Source organism: Mycteria americana, chromosome Z (genome assembly GCF_035582795.1).
Source record: "Mycteria americana isolate JAX WOST 10 ecotype Jacksonville Zoo and Gardens chromosome Z, USCA_MyAme_1.0, whole genome shotgun sequence".
Classification (NCBI taxonomy): Eukaryota; Metazoa; Chordata; class Aves; order Ciconiiformes; family Ciconiidae; genus Mycteria; species Mycteria americana.
In genome coordinates this window covers 17,941,147-17,960,509 of record NC_134396.1, presented here as the reverse complement: position 1 = coordinate 17,960,509, position 19,363 = coordinate 17,941,147, and the positions used below count along the sequence as shown (strand labels likewise).

Genomic DNA, 19,363 nt, shown 5'->3' with positions numbered 1-19,363 from the left:
CGTGGCCAAAAGACAAGCAGGGCACAACAACAAGGGGTGCGAATATGTCTGCGTTTTATTTTTACTCGATCGAGAGACGTCCCATCCACCTTTTAAAGAGTGATATTCACGTATCAATTTAAAAGTGACAATATTCTAACGCGTTACATGCTATGATTTGGTAAAATGTCTACAAACATAAAGCAAAAATGCAATTGTCAATTAAAAAAATCTATTTAAAATACTGCATAGTCGATAGCATGAAGTTGCCTCCTCCATTTTACCTGCATTTTCCCTAGGGCAGTCATATTTTGCTACGTGGGATGGCATCTACAGGTTGCATCTACTGCTGGGTGCTCTGCTTAACTCATTAGCATATAGCAACATCACAAGCGACCGTTAACAATTAAGGGTATAAAATTTTCAGTGTTTAAAATGATACATAATGCTTTAATAAGGGAAAAGGAAACAACAAACCAGAGACTCCACTTCGGGCTTTCCACAGGAGCAGAGCAGGGTCGTGCATCCTGTCTGAGCTCTGCAGCCGGCTGGTGCCCAGAGGACAAGGACAGAAATGGCAGAGCCTTGGTTTAAGCCAATTTTTTACATAAAAGCTCGAAATATATAATTATTCTTCTTTCTTGTGTTATTGCTGCCTTTCAGAGGGAGATGAGCACTTGGGACAGGACAGCTATGAAGTGGCTCTTCAGGTAGTTTCATCAGCTATGCTACCTGTTCAAACATTTGTTGTGTACCGGGAATTAAATTTCATTTCAGAGTTAAAAGTCTCTGAGACTTGCACTCCATGTTCTGAGTCTCTAGGGAGAACAACTTCCAGAAAGGTTAAATTTTCAAATTCTTAAAGCGTGCTTTCATGATGCATCTTAATCTATCAAGTTTAGTACATTGATTACATACACTGTATAAAATTAAACACCGTCTCCTGACTTACATAAAACAGACATTTTTTTCAAGCAGTAGAACAATTGCCTTCAAATATGGATCTTCTGCCCAGTTAACTCTGCTTCCAATTATGATGTTCTATAAGAAAGAAAGATTATCGGTTAAAAAAAGCCTTCAAAAAGGATTATTCCTAGTAAAATATCTCAAAAGCTCTCTGTTTTTTAATTTTTAATTTGGAAGTCCTTGAAATTCACAGCAGTGTTTGAAGTAGGCGGGATGGGGGAAAGAGGAGAAAGGGAAGTATCATTTTAGATCCTATTGTCAATACATAGGCAAAAAAAAAAAAAACCAAAGCGGTGCTTTGAATTTCCTTGCACACCATCTCTATTTTAAACACAGGAATTTAGAGGACTTTTTTTTTCCTTTTTTTTTAAACACATGAAATAAGGTTTGGCTCAAACACAAGATAACACAGTTAACATTCTCAGCCCCGCCATTCTGGATTGAAAATGGGAATTATTAAATTTAACCAAAGAAGATTTGCTCTACTTAGGGCTCAGAAGATTTCAGGAATACAAAACCAGAAGATAATTCTAGGAATCTAATCTAAAACCCACTAAAATGTTTAATTTCTCATTCTCAATTTGAGATGCAACATTGTTATCACTGCAAACTAGTAGATATAGCATGCAATACAAAAACATGTGGCTCTTTTTCTGTGCTTGAAATTCATCTGATCACCCAAATTCACAGCACGGTTATATCCTGTCTTCTACCTGAAGCCCTCCAACATGTTCTTTCTTTTCCCCAGTCTAAATTTTTAAAATAAACTTTGTGCACACTTAACTGGGATTTCATAACCCGTTTGCAGATAAACTCAAGAGCACTGCAATTGCAATTTACTGTTCACTGTGCCTCCCATCTTTGTACCTAAGTCACTGATCTGTGGGGCCAGGCAAAGGAAGCCAGGACAAGTCACACAGTGAGAGGCAGAGTACCAGACTGCAGCACAGCGTACATGACCTTGAGTAGAGCCCCTCTGAGCACAGGATGCTGCAGGAGGCCCTTCCATCCTATCCCAAATCATGAGGTTTTCTTCCTCACTTTGCGTGACTCCACGCTCCAGATGACCTGCCAGCCATCTGCACAGATACAGACTAGTCAGCAGCATCTGATACTGGGTAACTGAAAGGTTGAAGGCTACACTGCTGAAAGTATTTGGAGACTGGCCGTGCCTGCATGCCAAGGCTTTCACAAGGCTGCAGTGGGCGACACAAACAGAGAAGCGCACGTGGTCAGAAGGGGCAGACTGAGGAGCAGCAGTCTGGCTCACTGGTATCATGGAATTAAGACCTACTTATTTTTCCTAACCATGAGATGGGGGAACTGATTTGGGGGGTGTGGGGGTGACTCTCAGTGTAAGGAAATACAGCCACTGCTGTGACAGACATTCTCTGGGAAAATGCATTATTTTTGTACCTTTAAGGGAACAAAGGATTAAAGACAGATTGATAGACCATCTCTAAACTCCGTAAATAATTATTCTGAAGAAGTTTGTGACAATTTCATGCTTTTAGCCTTTAAAGCAATAACGTTTTTCTTTCATACAGCAGTTTTTCCATTACCATCGTTACTTAAAGTTTTTAGAAAACACAATTTTGTTTGAAGTTACATTTACCATACACTATGTTATCTTGACTGTAATGCAAAACTGCAAACTTGCTTCTAAAAGCTACAACACATTACCTGGAATACATTTTGAATTACTGTAGTCATCTCTCTTTCTTTTTGTAAGTTATTACGTAATTTCTCCAGCTTCTCGCTCACTTTCATACTTGCTCGTTCCTCCTTTTGCATTTTCATTATGGTGTGAATTTGCAGTAGTTTCTGTCCTCCGGCTTTTTTTAGTGCTGTTCCATTATTAGGAAATGAAGCGTTCAGAAGTAGTTAGGTGAGCAGTAGAACTAAAGATACGCTTTTTTCCTCACAGACGTCTAAGGCACTTCTACTGCAATAACCCTAACTTCACACTCTATCCCTTCCCTCCAATATACCTCAAGATACTCCTTTCACACAGGAGGCAACATGTGCTATGGCTACCTGGTATCAAAGTAGCCACATCAATTGGTTCCCTGGCTGCTAGCAAAACAGAAAGTACTTTGTATGCTCTCTGCATTTCCATCAGACACAGACCGTAATTTGAACATCTGTCCTACACCCTGTCTTTGGTTGTCACAACTTTTATAGTCAGAGGTGTTTAAGACCCTTTCCCCTTTTTCAAATTTGATGGAAACCAAATTCCGAAGTCGTACAAGGAACATGTGAACACCACCAGTGAATATTACTAGGTTTTTTGTAGGAAACCAGGCTAAAAACTAGACTGAATAAAACCGTTTAGGGACAGTTCATACATTGAAAGAATGCTGACACAGCATTCCTTCCCTTATTTCTGAAAATATTAGGGATGTTCATTTTTCCTAGGAAGACAGATATTTCATTGTGTTTGTTCATAACTGTCAACATATACACCACTTCCTACCCGTGAAACAAACAACAGTTGTTAAAACTGTTGGCAAACCTGGTCAAAAAACGTATTTACCTTATTAAGTTCTGAAGATTGACTTCACATCTAAATTTGACCCACTCTAACAAGTCTACTGAATACCAACATATATACTATTACAAGAGTTCTTTGTAAGTAAGCCCCCTCCCCTATTCTGCAAACATTTCATAAAGGTGCAGTCTGACAAAAAATATCCTTTGGGTGTTGTAGGACTGATTTAAATTACTAAATGATGCGTAATTTTCTGGGGAGCTTACACTAAATAATAAAATGCCACCACATTCTTTTTGAGTATCTTCTTGCATCTCTCATTCTAACGTATCAGTCTCATGCTCAGGTAGACAACACACCAGCTCGTTTTTACAGTACTTCCTACTCTTTTCAGAATTTTTATAACTGTGTTGAGAATTTCGCAGTTACTTCAGATATAAATTAATATTGCTACAAGAACAACTTTAAAATATGAACTGTACATTCAAATATAAAACAAAGTCAATATAGGTAACACACTTACAGAATCTTTTCCTTTTAATGTCAATCAATTTCTGTTCCTTCTCACGTGCTTGCTAAAAGAAAAAAAAAAAAAAGTATTTCCTAGACTCTTGGCTCCCAAAAATATTGAAAGATGCTAATTCAATCCACAAAAGCAGTTAAGGGCAGCTCGAGAAGTAGACTTTCTTACATACTCACTTTAAGTAATCATTTCAGTAATTTTAATACCAATGGAAACCACACCCTTTGGGCCACATATTTAGCTTCAAATGACTTGTGCAATCCATTTACTTTCAAATTGCGCTCCTGCCCATGTTGAGGTTGGTAGACACGCACAACTGCAGCTGCTACAACTGCCACTTACCTGCTGATATTCAATTACTGCCTTGCTGAGCGTTACTATGTGTTGCATAGTTTCCATGATCAGTCTAAGGAAGGAAATACAGTTGCATACCTTAAGACCATCATTGTGAGTCAACAGCATAAATGTTTTGATCAAGGTTATGTGGGTTAAACAAAAAATCCCCATTTCCTCTAATAGCAAAATAAAGCATACTTTTTTTTTTTTAATTTTTTACAAACTGCAGCCCTTCTTTTTTACAGTTATTATAGTAAGTATTGTTGTAGGGGCCAAATTGTCTCCTTATTTCCCACTCAGTTTCCTTAATGTTTCAGTCAAGCCTGTGTAACATTTCAAATGATAGAGCTTGGAAGGCATCAAGGAAGCCTAGCCCCCTGAGAAGCGCTAACAATTGGAGCTCCTGAATTCTGGCGCGTAGCAGGGACATAATGGAGATGCAATGTTTTCAGCTGTATTTCTGACAGAAATTAAATTTCTCATATTACACTTCATATGCGTGCATCTGTTAATATTGCGCAGGAAATTAAAAGCTAATTTTAAACCTGTTTGAAACTTTCAGTTCTTTTTTGAAGACATTAAGCTCTTACACAATTAATTAATGAAGGCAGCAAAGCAGAGGCAAGGCTCTGTTACAAGCCTGTAATATGTGCTCAGCTATTATAAATGCAGGTTAACTCATGCATTAAAGACACAAAACTGTTAACTACAAACAGTTCTCACTAGTGAATCAAAAATTATGATCTCTGTAATCAAATTCTGGTTAATTCAGAGCCCAAATGTAAATCCACCCTGGGTATAAGAGGTCTGATCGTGCTGATTCTAGCCAGAAAGCAGACTGTATATCATTTAGTCAAAACTAGAAGAAGGAAGCTTGCTTTTAAAAAAGGTACAATGAAGTAATGTAGAAACATGTCACATTAAACTGTGTAAAGTCCATTCCTTTCTAGCCACCCTTTCCCCAAGAACACCTTACCGTGAGTCATTATCATTTTGCTTCACTTTGTTTCTCAGGGCAACCATAAACTGCATCCTGCGTAGTGTGGGAAAGAAACATGTAACTGATGAGAACTGATAACAAACTGACAGAGTAGATTTAGATAAATAATGGAAGAGATATTTCCAAGGTTCCATTTATGCCACTTTCACACTGGAATTACATATATAAAATACTCAGTACCTTTTAAATATCACACTTCTTAAATAACGAGGCTTAACTCAGGACAAGAAAGGCATATCAATGGTTCTTTGTGAGAGTGACAACTCCTTTCTCTCCTGCCAAACATACTCGGACACCATTAATCCCAGAGTCTGCAGAAGGGAAGCTGGGCAAAGGCAGGAATTCAAATGAACAGCCATGTAACACAGGAGAGACACGTAACACCTATCAACTTCTACTTTATCATAGGCATTTGTAAAATACTGCCAAGAAATATGTTTACTGATTTATACAGTCAGACTTTCACAATTTTGCAGGAACTTTTGGGTTTACACGTTTCAACTTGTAATTTTTTTTTGTTCCCTGTGGTATCTCCATCAACATTCCTACTGGTTCAATGGTACTAAAATCCTCTCATGTTTGTAACACACACCATATCACTTTCACATCCTGTTTTAATCAGAATTATGTATATGTGCATGTTTGTGTGCACACATAAACAAAAAGAAAACCTCCAAATAAACAGGAAGAAAATTCTACCTTTGCAATGCTAGCGTCTTGTTCTGAAAAGAGACTTTTACTTCCTCCATATCTCTTTCCAAATTTTGTGTGGCACTGAAGGAAATAAAAATCATAAACAGTGTGAAGACAACAAAAAATTTAAAAGCAACATCACATTTTTAACTTGCTCTCTACATGTCTAACGTAAGAATTTTTCCTGTAAACCACAAATTATTAAGGCCAGGAGTATTTCATTATGCGGAACTATATTAGTGAATTCTAGCCACCACAAGAAGGACCGCAAATTTAGAAGCCACATCAGATACAAAACTACATTAGGAGACTGAGTAAAATATTTCTTCCCCATATTTTCTCTTAATTTCCTTTATTTCACCAGACTCCTGCAAAGTACTGATCATTAATCCAGAGATTTACTAAGAATGAGTAACTAGAAGAGAACCTCCAAGTTCAGTTCTCCTGACCTTTATTTTAAAATACATCAAAAGTTTGAAATTATCCAATGACATACTTATTGATACACTTTTCTTCAGTGGTGTGATCCAGGTAACTTTCTTGACCTGCAAAGAAAGAACGTCACTAAAAAAAGCACAACAGAGGCTTTTTAATACAATCTGCAGAGCATAATGGTTAAGCAGTTTGATGGCTATACTAACAAGGTATTTCTTATTCCTACCTCCACACCTTACCATCTCTTCCACTGTTAGTGGGACCACACTATCAATCAGCTGTATCAGAGAAACAATTAGGCTTTAAAATATTTCCATTTAGCACTTTTTAGACATGCCGGAGCTGGCTCACAGCATTGCTCTACATATGCAGCTGCCTGGTTCGGTAGAAGAGGACGTAGCTAAAGGAAACACAATGGGAACAAGAAGAAACACCTTAAATCAGCATTGCTGCCGAACACTTTGGCAGGCTTTTGGTAAGGCTTCAGCCCCAGCGATCAGATTCCCGAGACCCGAGAGGCGTCGGAGCGTTGGAGGGGTCTGCAGCGAAAGCCCAAGAGGAAGGAAAGGGCACCGGGCAGTAATGACGCGGCGGTTTTGTAAGCGTTCAAACACGTCTCCCAGAGCTCTCCGGAAAATGCAGTCAGATGCTCAGCCAAGAAAAACACGTCATTGTTATAACGAGCACTTTTGATAAATAATTTTTAAAAATACCTATATTAGCCGTGTCGCATTCTTCATTACCGTAACATCGCACTAAAAAGAAGCAGAGGGGGTAGCTGGAGGAAGTCTAGCGAGCTGGAGGGAGTAGGGATGAGCTTACCGGCATGAAACGCAGTGCTGTACTCCGTGAGCTGCTGCTTCATCAGGTCCCTCAGGCTGCAGCAGAAGCAAAGCGACAACGGTCAGACCCCGCGCCGCGGCCCCGGGCGGCAGCGGCTGGGGGGGGGGCCCGCCGCAGCCACCGCCCCTCGCGCCCGCCCCGGCCTGCTCGGAGCCCCCGGCGGCTCCCCGGCCCCCAGCGCTGACCGGAGCAGCATGACGACGTCCGCCTCCGCCTCCGCCGCCGACCAGCCCTCGGCCTCGGCCTCGGCCGCCGCCACGGCGCCCGCCTCCGCCCGCAGCAGCTCCATGCCCGCGCCTTCAAACGTCCCGCGCGCGCCCCTCAGCAGCGCGGCCGGCGGTTGCTCCTGCCTGGCGGGGCGGGGCTCGCCAGCAGCCCGCGCGCTCCCGGCCAATCACGGGCCTCTTCTTCTGCATCGGCGCTTCGGCGCTCGGCCGCCAGGCGAGGCGGGCGGGGCCGGGCGGCACGGGGCGGCGCGGCAGCCCCGGCCCGGCGCAAGCCGAAGGACGCTTGCTCGTTGCTGAGCTCCTTCCCCGCCCAAGCCCTCCCCCTAGAAACCCTTCACCCGTGGTGGGCACGAGAAGGGACCAAGGCAGCCCCTTCTCCCGGTATTGTTCGGATAATTAACAGGAGGAGGGCAGGAGTACAGCTCAAGGAGCGGTAGGCAAAGAACAGTTACCCCTGCTACGTGAAGGCACATACAGCTCTCTGACCCGTGTTCTCCTAGAGGTAGAGTTGATCTAGCTAAGTTATTAAAAAAATATACCACAATAAGTAAATATTAAGTTAATAGAGCTGCACTTTAAGCTGACTAATCTGGCAGATGCTATCTCTGCCACCACGTTAGCAGAGCCTGCACCAACACTCCTGCCTCCCTGTTCACAGCCTCTGCGGAAGGAGGAAAGCAACTGTACTACCACAAAGAACTCCAGGAAGAGGCAAAGAGGCTTTTATTAAAAGCCCAAAACACCCAAATTAGATACATTATATACACAGTGGCACATAGTGCTGGTCTTCCGCTGTAGTTCACACAGGAGTTACGACTTCTTCATCAGCGGTTGCGCTAGATTCCATATGATGGGAGAGTCCAGCAGTGCAGTGGTGCTTATCCTGGCATTTTTGCTGCTGGCATATTTGTTCTTGATTGCCTACAGAGAGACAAGTTTTATTAATTAAGTTTACCCTGTTCATAAACTTACAGTATTCCAGTTCACCCAAGGCTTGGTAGTCAAGCCAAGCCCATTCTAGCACACAAGATCAGTTCATGGCTGGCTCATGCCACTTTGGCAAGATAGAGATCCTCAGCTGAAGTGAGCAGGTCTCGTCCAAGTCTGACAGCAGTGGCTCAGTTAAGCCAGCTTCAGAGTGCCATGTATGGACTCTTAACCACACATAATCCCCACCTGCATCGTAAGATTCTTACCGTCAGCACGGTAACACCCTCATTGACAAGAATTACATTCTTTGCTATGTGCTGCATAGCTGGGAGAAGGTCACTCTCAGTGTAAGACGTGTAGTGTTGCAGAGTTGGTGTCTGAAAGGAAGGGAAGTCATTATAGACAAGCCTACTAGCACAACCCGAGTACACGGGGTTCTTCGTCTTCTGTTGGGCTTGGGCAATTGCTGTCTCTTGTCTCAGAGGGGAGGGTTAACAGTTACTGCCCTAACTTCTGTCCCCTTGTAATGGACCATGGGGAGACAAGAACATGCTGAGATACCACGGGGGAAGCAGAAGGCATGCACTTGGCCCAGAGTGGCCTTTTAAGCTGGTGCACAAGGCACACCAAGTCCCAAACTAGGAAGTGGTCTGACAAGCATGACTTACCCACTCACATCCATTGAGGAGTTTCAGAGCCAAACAGGAAGCAGCCGCTGCAGTCTTGGATGGAGGGAAGTGAACCATATCGTAGTCCACAATGGACAACTCCATCAGGTACTTGGCCAGAACATGCTGTTCCAAGTCCACCTGCAGTAAGTCAGAGCTGAGTATTGGCTATCTCCAAGGCAAGATCATCCTGTCGAGCCTTTGCTTAGTCAAGCAGGAAGAAATACTTCCTTCAGCAAATATTTTCAGAGCTATAGGCTTGAGATTCAAGCAGCTTAATCACAGAGCAGTTCTGAGCTGCAATTAGGGTGCTCATAGTCTAGGACCACTCCTTTCAATGGCAGTCTAGCAGTCACCTGCAGTACCAGGCAAGCGTTTCAACTGGTTCTGGGTGGGTTAGGCTCACGTGGCTGAAAGCAGACAAACAAGACCTGTATCTACATGGGAGACAGGTCTCAACCAGGCTCAGTTGCTAAACTGTTGCAGCACTCAAAAGTTTTGAACCATTTTAACAAGCTGCCACAGTAGAGTCTCACATTTTCCAGATGCTGCTCACAGTAACACCCGTTCTCAGCATTACCTCTGCAATCTTTGAAGCCCTCCTTAGGAAGTGTGGAGGGAGAGGGCGACTCAGACCAAAGTTCAGGGCTTGCAGGATCTTCATCTCCATCTGGCAGATTTGGAACTTTGTGTAAGTGTTATCAGTCACATAGGCAAAGTCTCCAATATGTGGGGGAAACATCTCTTCGTATTTGCTGGCAACAAACATAGCTGTGACACCAACCAGCTGCAACATCTTCTTGGGAACAGCATTGTCCTGTAGTAAGCAGCAGTAGAGATTGATCTGAATGACCTGGCTCAGAACTCGGCTTTTCAAGGCAGCTAATGCAAGGTTTGTTCTATGGCAGGATGTTCATACTGGCATATACAAAATAACTGTACATCATCTGTTACCTCTATTAGAAGGCTTTGAGATCAAATTGGGGAGAGGAGTAAGCAGTTTTGATATATCAAGTCACTGTTCATAGCTGAGAGGGTTATCTGGTGCATACAATCCAACATCACATGCCCTTTGGTGGTCAATTGTACTTCGTTAAGGGTAACATGTCTAACCATGTATGGTGTTACCGATCAGTGTTCGTTGTGCTTTAGCTTAGGGGAAAAGCATTGCCTGACACTGGGCAAAAGACACTCACCTGCAGGAAGCGATCAATGATAGCAACTGCCAGGTACAAGGTCTCCTGCTGGAGTCTGAATTTTATCTGTACTTGCACAAGCCAGTCTATTAGTATGGCACGCATGTTCCCATTGATTTCCCGGTCGACCAGGTATTTGGGTCTGACAGGTTGATTTTCCTGCGCGGAAGGAATAGGGTCAATAGATCTACTAACTTAGCTGAAGCACTTGCAATGCCTAGCCTCTGTTGCATCTTAAGGCTTATCAAGGAGTTCAGTACAGGTATAGCCCACAGGTTTAGGCCACGGGGCACAAGGTTTCTTTGTTTACTAGAGATGGGCTAGAAAGAGCATGGTACTAGTACCACAAGTTGATTGGTCTAACAACCAGCACCTGTTTATGTTATCAGCTCAGTTTAGTGTTGTATTTTAAGTTGAGGGGTCACTTAGTGCCTCAGGAGAATCCACAGGTGAAAAAGTGAATACCAGCTCCAAGCCACACCTATAGTCACAGGTTCACTGTAAGTGTGAGCAGATGCCCCTTGCAGTTCTGACCTACTTCTACCAACCTCAAGGTCTCTGAGATAGGTGTAGATGTCCTTCACATAGTCACTGCAGAGGTTTGGGTCAGCACTGTCTTCTGCATCTACATCTTCCACATCAAGCAAGACATCAGAAAAAGCCTGACACAGCATGTCCTCTGATGGGGCACATCCAGATGTCTCCATGGGGGTTGGAGACTGAGGCTTCAAATACAAGGAAATTTGGGATCAGCGTGGGCAGCACCTTCCTCCACAGCCCAGGGTGGGCCAAGCTGCACCCAGCAACCCCGCACTGCGGGAGTGCTGCAGGGGCTTACGACCCCTATTTCAGGGCACCCACTGAGGCCGTGCCCCCCGCTCAGCCCAGCCCAGGGCTGGGGAGGGAGCACAGGGCCCCAGGGAGCCCGCGGGCGGGCAGTACCTGGGAGGGCTCCAGCTGGAGCTCCGGGACTGGTGACGGCACCTCTTCCTTGGCGGCGGCCCTCAGCGTCCTCCTGTTGGCGGCGAGCACGGGTCTGGCGCCCGGCTCTCGCCCGCAGCCCCCCTGCACCGCCGCCTTCTTGGTGGCAGCCCGCGTCCTCGGCTCAGCGACGCGGTTGCCGATGTCCCCCAGGGCGGTGCGGGTGCGCAGCCCCATCCTGGGGGCCGCCACCGCCGCCCCGCGCTTGGCGACAGGCAGCAGGCTGGTCTTCATGGCAGCGTCGGCCACCGCTCGCGTGTGCTGCGGGGAGAGCGGGGCGCGGTCAGCGGCGCCGTGCCGGGCGGACAGCGGGCCTGCGCGCTGCACCCCACGAGCGGGAACGCTGGCGGGGCGGGGATGGAGATCGCACGGCTGCACCCCCGAAACGGGAGAGCTGGAGGAGGGGAACCGGGGGAGGGGTGCACGGCCGCACACCCCCGAGGCTGGAGGGTTACAGGTGCCGACGCGGGGGGCTGCACGGCTGCCCGCTGCCCCCCAGCCTGATGATTTAAGGGGAGCCGGGGAGAACCGAGGGAGTGCCCCGGGAGGGGGGGCGTGCACACACACCACCACCCTCCCCGCCGAGAAGCTGGGGTGAGCGGAGGAGCTCAGGAGGGCTGCCCCGCCGCACCCCTCTCTGCCCGCGAAGCTGGAGGTTTCTGGGCGCGGGGAAGGGAACCGGGGAGCAGGACGCGGCAGGGCCGCACGGCCGCCGCCCACCCCCCTAGGTCAGGTCGAGCAGCGAGCCCCCACCTGCGGCGCGACTCCGCGCTCTCGTCCCCCACCCTCCCCCCTACGTGCCGGCCGGGCCCGTCCCGCGCCTACCTTGGTCACCCGGAGCGCCATGGCGGAGCAGCAGCGGAGCAGGGTGCTCAGCCCAACCGCCGCGGGTTTAAACCCCCCAACGCCGCCGCTCATTGGCCGCCCGCTGCCTCCCTATTGGCTGCCGGCGGCCCCGCCCCAATGCGTTACCGTGGCGACCGCCCACGGGCATTCGAAAGGGGGGCGGGGCTACGGCCGCGGCGGGCGGGGCGGGGCGGGAGGGTCACTCGTGCGCGCCCCGGAGCCGGTTTCGGGCTCCTTCCCCACGGGGTCCCGGCCCCCACGGGAGCGGGTGCACCGCCGGCGGAGCGTGTGCTGGGGGCCACAGGGACAGCCGGGCCGCGCGGGGGGGCGTAGGCAGGGCGGCAGCCGTAGGCAGGGCGGCAGGCGTGCGGGGAACCGCACGTTTGACGGCGAGCTCCCGCTGGCGCTTCCCTCACCGGCACCGCAGCGGGCTGCCGCCGACGGGCGACGCCCAGGGCGGGGTGTCCGGACAAGGGACATGCCCAAGAAATGCCCGCGAAATGCCCAGGAAATTCGTTTCTGAAGCGTGTTCTCAAGCTGCCCGGCTCCAGTCAGCCCTGCGCAAGCAGCTGGAGAGGGAACCAGAGCCCTCCGTTCACGCGGGCCTTTTCGTTACACACGTCCCTGTTTCTGAAAAGAGCTAAAAATCCCCAAAGACAAAAAGAAATGCTGTAAATATCTTGGTTACTCAACTCTAATGACTAAAGACGAAATGATTAAAGACTTTAGCCTAAAGACTACCGACTTCCTCCAACGACCACCTAAGGACTCAAGTACGCATGCGTCAGAGACATTTACATATATTAATGTCTCCCAAGAAATCTCATGTTTATATAAATTAATCTTATGAATATGTATGATTTGCAACACAGACTCTCTGCGATCTTGCTTGTTTGTCGGAGCACTTATGGTGGAGCGATCCCCAGTGCTGCCCAGTGCTGCAATAAAGGATGCCTGCTTAATAGTAACTCCGTTGCTATTGAGTTTTATTTCGGGAACACTCTGAAACTCCGATTCACCTGCTGGGAGATTCGGATTTTAAAGGGTAGTCTCCACGGATTTTGCTTCCTTTCCATCCTGGTTCACATTTTCACCAGAAAAATCAAGACGCACTACATACAATCAAAACATTATTGAAAACCACATTTATTTTTTTGTTATTATATACACATATATTGCTTGCTGCTGGATGTACAATACATAGCTGCAGTTTAAATCCTTGTTTCATCTTTGAAAGTGTTTTGTTGCAACTTCCTGCATACAAATCAAACCACTAGACTAAAAACTCCCCCACTGTAGTACTCATTAAAACATAAATCAATTGGCCTATACCTGTGGTTTGAAAACCTGCCCTTACAGCACGGTTCTAAGAGATCTTGCAGAGGGGGAAGCCTGAACCCTTCTTTGGACGATTATTGCCAGATACTGGCTCTTGTTAAACGAATTTAAGATAGACAACATCTATTGCCATTGTCTTCCTGCCAGGGTAGCCAGGAGAAACACCATGCATGTGTGTTGGGTAACACACAAAAAGCTGCCAAATGCGTGTCAAGATGCAGGTTTGCACTTGCCTGTGAAGCATCCAGGTACGAGCTGGTCTTCGCTGCCGTGATCAGATAACATGGTCCCAGCCACCATAATTTGTTTCCGGTCCTGTTGCTAGCAGCTGAAGTAGGAAATCAGCATTTGCTCAGAGAAAGTTGTGGCAAGCATGAAAGCTTTTCAATTATGTTAAACTAACTTGATTTGAAAAGAAAGAATCACCCCCCTTTTCATCTACTATCATGTGAGCCTAATGCTCCGTTTGGTGAAATGCTGTCAGCTCCAGTAGAGTCACCTCAAATATGAGTGGCACACGTAAATATTAACTGAAGCCTTTTCTTTGTAAATGGTTTTCAAAAGCAAAAGATCACCCTGCGTATAGGCTGAGCATAATTGTAGCACTGTTAGTCAACTGACCTGAGCATTCTGGAGGAGGCAAGGTGAGAAAACCACTGCCAAAGGCATAAATCAGAAGAAAACAGGATCAAGCTTTGAGAACTTGGGTGGTTCTGCAGCGCTACCCCGAGAAATGAGGGGCTGTGATTCATGTAGTCAATGTTCATCACTCTATGGAAAAGCAATGCAACTTTTAAGGACTTTCTGACCAGTTTTTCAAGTCAGTCCTGCCCTGCAGAGAGTGTTTTAAGACAGCACTGGAGGAAGAGAATGGAATGCAAACTTGTTTAACAGTTACAAAAAGAAGCTGCAGTTTGTACGAACAGTCTGATCACAAGAGAAGCAGAATTGCTCAAGGACATTTCAAACTGCATTGCTGGTGAATCTAATCCGATCATGTAATTCCTACATCACTCCATCCTCAAATTCCACTAACATCAAGTCGGGTCTTTGTAATGACACTCAGGTACTGATCCTAAATGCCAGAACAAGAAAACAATATCACAAAGTAAGACTGCCATTGATTCAGGGACTGATGAAAGACATACTCATTCTTGCTGACCACTGAATTGATTTGCTGAATTCCAAGCAAAATATTTAAGGGCTTCAAACAAGAAGAAAAGGGGGCACAGGAAGACTGTAAACAGATGTAAGGATAACCACCTCTGAAGACATATGTTATTACCCTGTTGACAGGTTTTCACTAAAGAAAGACCTGTTTTCTTCACATTATTAAGACCCCAACATGCATACTTCTTTCTTAAACACACTTTCTCTTTCCAGTCAAGAAGTCTCAATTTACTCAACTTTGTTTTCAGCAACTTGCCAAGTCCCAGACTACTGGCACAGTTTAGCATTCTAAACCTGGACTTCTTCCTTGGGTTCCAACGCACAAAGGTACAGCTGGCTAGAGCACACCTGCAGCTGTGTTGTGGTATTATGAAAAAAATCAAGTAAACGACAGAATAACATCTCTTGAAGAGGTGAAGTTTAGCTGAGTGCTAGGATGCTCACTGATGAGTTACTTTTAAGCGTCAAACTATTGCATTTGTAGTTATTAATACAAAAAATACAAAAAATTATTTTACAGAGTGGTTTTTTGATTCTGAGTCTTCCCAGGAAACAGAAAAGTGTCTGCAATTTTTCCCCCTCCCAACTTCTCACTGTTAACCTGTGGATTTCTCTCCTTAAAAAAATAATTTGATATAAATTTAAAATTGTAACATCTATTTTCTCTGATGCATTACAAGTTTAGAAATCAGATTTGTATGCCGACATAATATAAAAACCGTGTAATTCTATCATCTAACAAAGTGTGCAAAAAACATGACTTCATGTTGTTTTTTAATCCCCATAATAAACATGTAATTTTTTTTCATTCAAAGAGTCTTCAAGCTATGTTTAAGAGAAAGAAAAATATTTTTCAGTTGATTATGTTTGCATTCCAGTACAAACTATTTCTATTTCCTACTGCTAACATGAAATTATAATCATGATGTTCCATACTTAGGAGAAGTATGGAATATATCCGTGCTTATCCACAAGTTGCAAGGCTTCTGTTTAATAAACACCAAGTACAGTATTTAAGATTTCCATTATTTTCACATATACAGCAAATATTCAAGTCCATCTTATTTCCTTTATAAAAGCATCTTGATCCAATTTTAATAAACATAGTATGCTTTAAAAAAATCAAATATATAGTACATTTGTTTCTGTACATGTATGTGCAAGATCTGACAAAAAGTAATACGAATATGGAATCCTACAGCTCACCATTTACACCTCCTTTGGTGAACACAACTTTGTATCACATGATGTAAGTACCATCTTTGTAGTATTTCATGGATTCCAGTTGCTGCGTCATTGCAAGGACATCTTGAAATCCTGTACTGAGTCCGGACATGTGTTGAAAATAAGCTTCCTTCTCCACTTGGACAGTTAGGTTGTTTACGCCAGCATCTTTCAGAATCGCTGTAACCTGAACAGAGCAGTGTGATTAACATTAGTATTACACTTCATATGCATCTCACAGTAACTTGCAATACTCTGGCTCTGAAATACTGTAGATTAAAAAAATATCATCATAAAGAGTTCAATTTTCTGGAAAGCGAAGGCTAGTTTCAGAGGGTATGGCTTTGCAACTTCTGCATAATGGGTAATTCTCAGTGTCTTGCATAGGGAAATAAGTATCTTTTTAAGGAAAAGAAAAAAACCAAGGCAGGCAGATATTAGCAAGCCACTTATAAATCCGCAATTAGCATCCAGGTATCCCTACTGTTTACCGCCTGTTTTGCAGCATGAAATCCATCACCTCCTCTTTTTCTCAGAGCAGATGTAGTGCCACTTTCAACAGTGAGAAAAACAAACCCAGTCTTTTTTTTTGTTGTTGTTGTTTTGGCAGATGTTTTAGCAAACAACTCTTTACGCAACTAATTCCAAGCTAGCAGGCAAGGCGAAGTACAGCATTCAGAGACCAGCTCTGAGACATTAACTAATAGCTATACAAAATAATCACAAACAGCAGCTTCAAACTTCAGTCTATGACTGAAAAAGGGCTACAGAGTAAGAAATTAAGACATTAGGGTCTAAAAAGCTTGCACCTTACCTGCTGTACAATTCTCTGTTCCATCACATCTGATACCACTTGCACGTGTATTGTACCTGCGACAACACTTGCAGAGTGACACCAAAAATGAGGATCTCTGTAGGATATGACTCCCTCTATTTTTTGAATCTGTAAAGAAATTACATTAGCAACAATTAATTTAAGAACACATTTTGATGGCAAATATTTCACAGGGAAACAAAGCTGTATAGCAAAGCAGCTTTCCAGCTAAGCCGTATACAGAAATACGTAGTATTGAAAGGTCACCTTGCTAATACTGTCAAAGACTAGAAGCTAAAAGTCCAACTAAATGAAAAACCCAGCAGAGTGCAATGCTAAATAGGATTAGAAAAAACAGATTTAGTGTACAGATCACAATAACATCAATGGACAGACCAACCAGAAAGCTGACTGGGCATTTAACCATTTCTAGGACATCTGTTATCTCACTATCCGGGATAAGCAGCTATTTAGTTATAGCTGGGCTTAATTCAGAGACATAGTATCTTCCCATAATTTATCTTTTTTTGAAATTGATCTTTGTACTGGGTCTGGCTGGGATGGATTTAACTTTCTTCACAACAGCCCGTACTGTGCCCTGTTTTGGATTTGTGGCTAAAACAGTTTTGGTAACACACCAATGTTCTGGCTATTGCTGAACAGTGCTTGGGCACTGTCGAGGCTTTCTCTTTTTCCCACTCTGCCCCCCGCCCCAGCGAGCAGGCTGGGGGTCGGCAAGAAGTGGGGAGGGGGCACAGCTGGGACAGCTGACCCAAGCTGGCCAGAGGGATATTGCATGCCATATAACCCCACACTCAGCAATAAAAACTGGGATAGAGGAAGAAGGGGTGTTTTTGGCTTCCAAGGTGGCTGTTGCTTAGAGACTGGCTGGGCATCAGTCTGCTCGTGGAAGGTGGTGCACTGCTTGGTTTTTTTCACTCTCTCCTTCACCTGTTAAACTGCCTTTATATTGCTCCCAGACTTTTCTTGCTTTTGCTCTGCCTGTTCTCTCCCCTGTCCCACCGGCAGTGGTGGTCATAAAGGGGGGAGCGAGCAAGTGGCTGTGTGGATGCCTGGCTGCTGGCTGGGGTCAAACTACAGCAAGCATATTGTTTTACTATGGTCTATTTTTTAAAATGCCTTTCCTATTATCTTTTAATGAATTGCTCTTTGACTGTTTTCAAAAAGTACTTTCTTTTTCCTCAGTCTCCCAGAATTGCTTTCTGTCTTCCCTTATCAAAAAGTGAAACCCCACTTTCCTTTCATTACACAAGTCTCTCCCACCAACTTCCACTTACTTTCTTCTTTCTCATGCAGACACATCTCCCCCTCTACTAACTGACAGGACACCATCAGGATAGTCTTCCTTGCTGCCTCTAGTTGATGGCAGCCTCAAAGAACATGTAACTAGTTCTTTGACAGAGAGGAGTTCTCCACACTGAGGTCTGCACTATGATTCTTGGTAGGAACTTCAAATGAACCAACAGTGAAAACTAAGTACAGCCTCAAAGTAGATACCATACTGCAGCAGACAGGAAGATAATAGACTAGAATGAAAAAGTATTTAGAAAATTTACTACTGCCATCTCACTGTGAACCAGCATGCCCTTCACGATATGGACAAGTAAGAAAACCTGCAATTACAGGCGCAAGATATAATCCTGTAGCCTGAACTGTACACATCAAGTTTAAAAAGGCCACAAGGTTTTGGGAATTGCTACATTACTTTCTTAGTACTAAGTACCTTTCCCACAGTGCTACCATACTTGTCTGAAATCATGAGCTCCCCATAAAAGCAAAAAACAGTACATGTTTTTTTTTTAGTTGCAGAATGACTTTAATCAGTCGAGCTCCTAATCCTGTCACATCTCTGCAAAATAGATTTAAAACAACTTGAGACATGAAGTTGTCTAAGACAACGGAAGCTGTCAGACTGAACTACTTAAGTTTAATAATTATTAAAAACAGTTATAGCTTTGTATGTGTGTATATGAAAAAATTTAGAATTGTAGTTCTGACCTTTTCTAAAGCAGTATGCAGATCTTTCTCCTGTTCCGGAGGTAGCCTCAACAAAAGCACTTGACAAGCATCTTTCAATAGTGGGATAACACTAAGAAAAATCAATGTAGCAATAAAAAGAGAGCAGAGCGGATCAGCTATGAGCCATCCAAATTGCTGAATAAATATCGTAGATACAATAACACCAACACTGCCAAGAGTGTCTGCTAACACATGCAGAAACACACCTGAAAAAAAAAATAAACTGAGTGATTAAGTTGAACAGTTCTGTTGAAAACGTACATATATGTTCAATAGCAGAAACACTGCAGGGTCTACTAAATATAACAAACACCCCTCAAGCTAAAGAGAGGCAACTATCTGCCTAACTGGGTGCAAAATTAAACAAAACATTTAGCTTTTCTAATATTTAATTAGAAATAAATGCAAAAAAACCCCATTTTTCCCCTACAGTGCAATGATCTAGGCAGGCATTGGCAGATTAAACCAAACGTGAACAGTCTTTAAATTGTTAGTGGGATTTGTACTATATAGCATAATCATTTAACGCTGTACAGAGGGACTCATTGATCCTTAACAGAGGATAAAAAGATCCATGTAAATGCCTTGGCCTGCTAACGTGGACAGATTTTAATGTATCATTTGGTTTTTGTATGCCAACTCTGCTCCTATTTTATAAGAAGA

The 19,363-nt window shown here is 44.3% G+C and overlaps 3 protein-coding genes across 8 annotated transcripts in view; all 3 read right to left on the bottom strand.

The window, feature by feature from the left end:
* SLC30A5 (solute carrier family 30 member 5) overlaps nucleotides 1-19,363 on the bottom strand; it is a 174,109-nt gene that overhangs the window by 131,676 nt on the left and 23,070 nt on the right. For 2 of the 5 annotated variants that reach the window (XM_075526530.1, XM_075526532.1), the window contains exons 14-16: nucleotides 18,680-18,906; nucleotides 16,661-16,789; nucleotides 13,243-16,033 (exon numbers count right to left, since the gene is read on the bottom strand). In XM_075526530.1, coding sequence (XP_075382645.1) covers nucleotides 15,863-16,033; nucleotides 16,661-16,789; nucleotides 18,680-18,906 — 527 coding nt within the window. In that variant the 3' untranslated portion in view covers nucleotides 13,243-15,862. Of the gene's footprint in view, nucleotides 1-13,242; nucleotides 16,034-16,660; nucleotides 16,790-18,679; nucleotides 18,907-19,363 lie in introns of those variants that run through there. The other 3 variants (XR_012778940.1, XM_075526531.1, XR_012778941.1) reach the window with 3 other exon arrangements.
* CENPH (centromere protein H) lies at nucleotides 46-8,102 on the bottom strand. 2 transcript variants are annotated; one of them, XM_075527446.1, is made up of 9 exons: nucleotides 8,086-8,102; nucleotides 7,246-7,304; nucleotides 6,485-6,533; nucleotides 5,995-6,069; nucleotides 5,272-5,328; nucleotides 4,302-4,365; nucleotides 3,960-4,011; nucleotides 2,629-2,792; nucleotides 46-1,020 (listed from the first exon to the last, which is right to left on the bottom strand). In XM_075527446.1, the coding sequence occupies exons 2-9, from the start codon at nucleotides 7,286-7,288 to the stop codon at nucleotides 928-930; spliced, it is 597 nt and encodes a 198-aa protein (XP_075383561.1). In that variant the 5' UTR covers nucleotides 7,289-7,304; nucleotides 8,086-8,102; the 3' UTR covers nucleotides 46-927. The 2 variants fall into 2 exon arrangements, with proteins under 2 accessions (XP_075383561.1, XP_075383558.1); XM_075527443.1 differs by lacking the exon at nucleotides 8,086-8,102 and adding an exon at nucleotides 7,452-7,481 and having other exon boundaries at nucleotides 7,246-7,301.
* CCNB1 (cyclin B1) lies at nucleotides 8,194-12,205 on the bottom strand. Its single transcript, XM_075488616.1, has 8 exons — nucleotides 12,094-12,205; nucleotides 11,203-11,529; nucleotides 10,836-11,012; nucleotides 10,288-10,446; nucleotides 9,672-9,908; nucleotides 9,092-9,232; nucleotides 8,690-8,800; nucleotides 8,194-8,414 (listed from the first exon to the last, which is right to left on the bottom strand). Exons 1-8 carry the CDS (start codon nucleotides 12,184-12,186, stop codon nucleotides 8,304-8,306), a joined length of 1,356 nt encoding a protein of 451 aa, XP_075344731.1. The 5' UTR covers nucleotides 12,187-12,205; the 3' UTR covers nucleotides 8,194-8,303.

What these genes read in the sequence shown, in the direction of transcription:
- CENPH (XM_075527443.1), bottom strand. An exon ending in CATTAAAAGGAAAAGATTCT is followed by an intron (nt 2,793 to 3,959) that starts GTAAGTGTGTTA and finishes ATAATGGAACAG; the next exon opens with CACTAAAAAAAGCCGGAGGA. An exon ending in TAATTCAAAATGTATTCCAG is followed by an intron (nt 1,021 to 2,628) that starts GTAATGTGTTGT and finishes TCTTTCTTATAG; the next exon opens with AACATCATAATTGGAAGCAG.
- CCNB1 (XM_075488616.1), bottom strand. Translation starts at nt 12,186, where the DNA reads ATGAGCGGCGGCGTTGGGGGGTTTAAACCCGCGGCGGTTGGGCTGAGC. An exon ending in TCATTGATCGCTTCCTGCAG is followed by an intron (nt 9,909 to 10,287) that starts GTGAGTGTCTTT and finishes TGCTTACTACAG; the next exon opens with GACAATGCTGTTCCCAAGAA. An exon ending in GGGCTTCAAAGATTGCAGAG is followed by an intron (nt 9,233 to 9,671) that starts GTAATGCTGAGA and finishes GACTTACTGCAG; the next exon opens with GTGGACTTGGAACAGCATGT.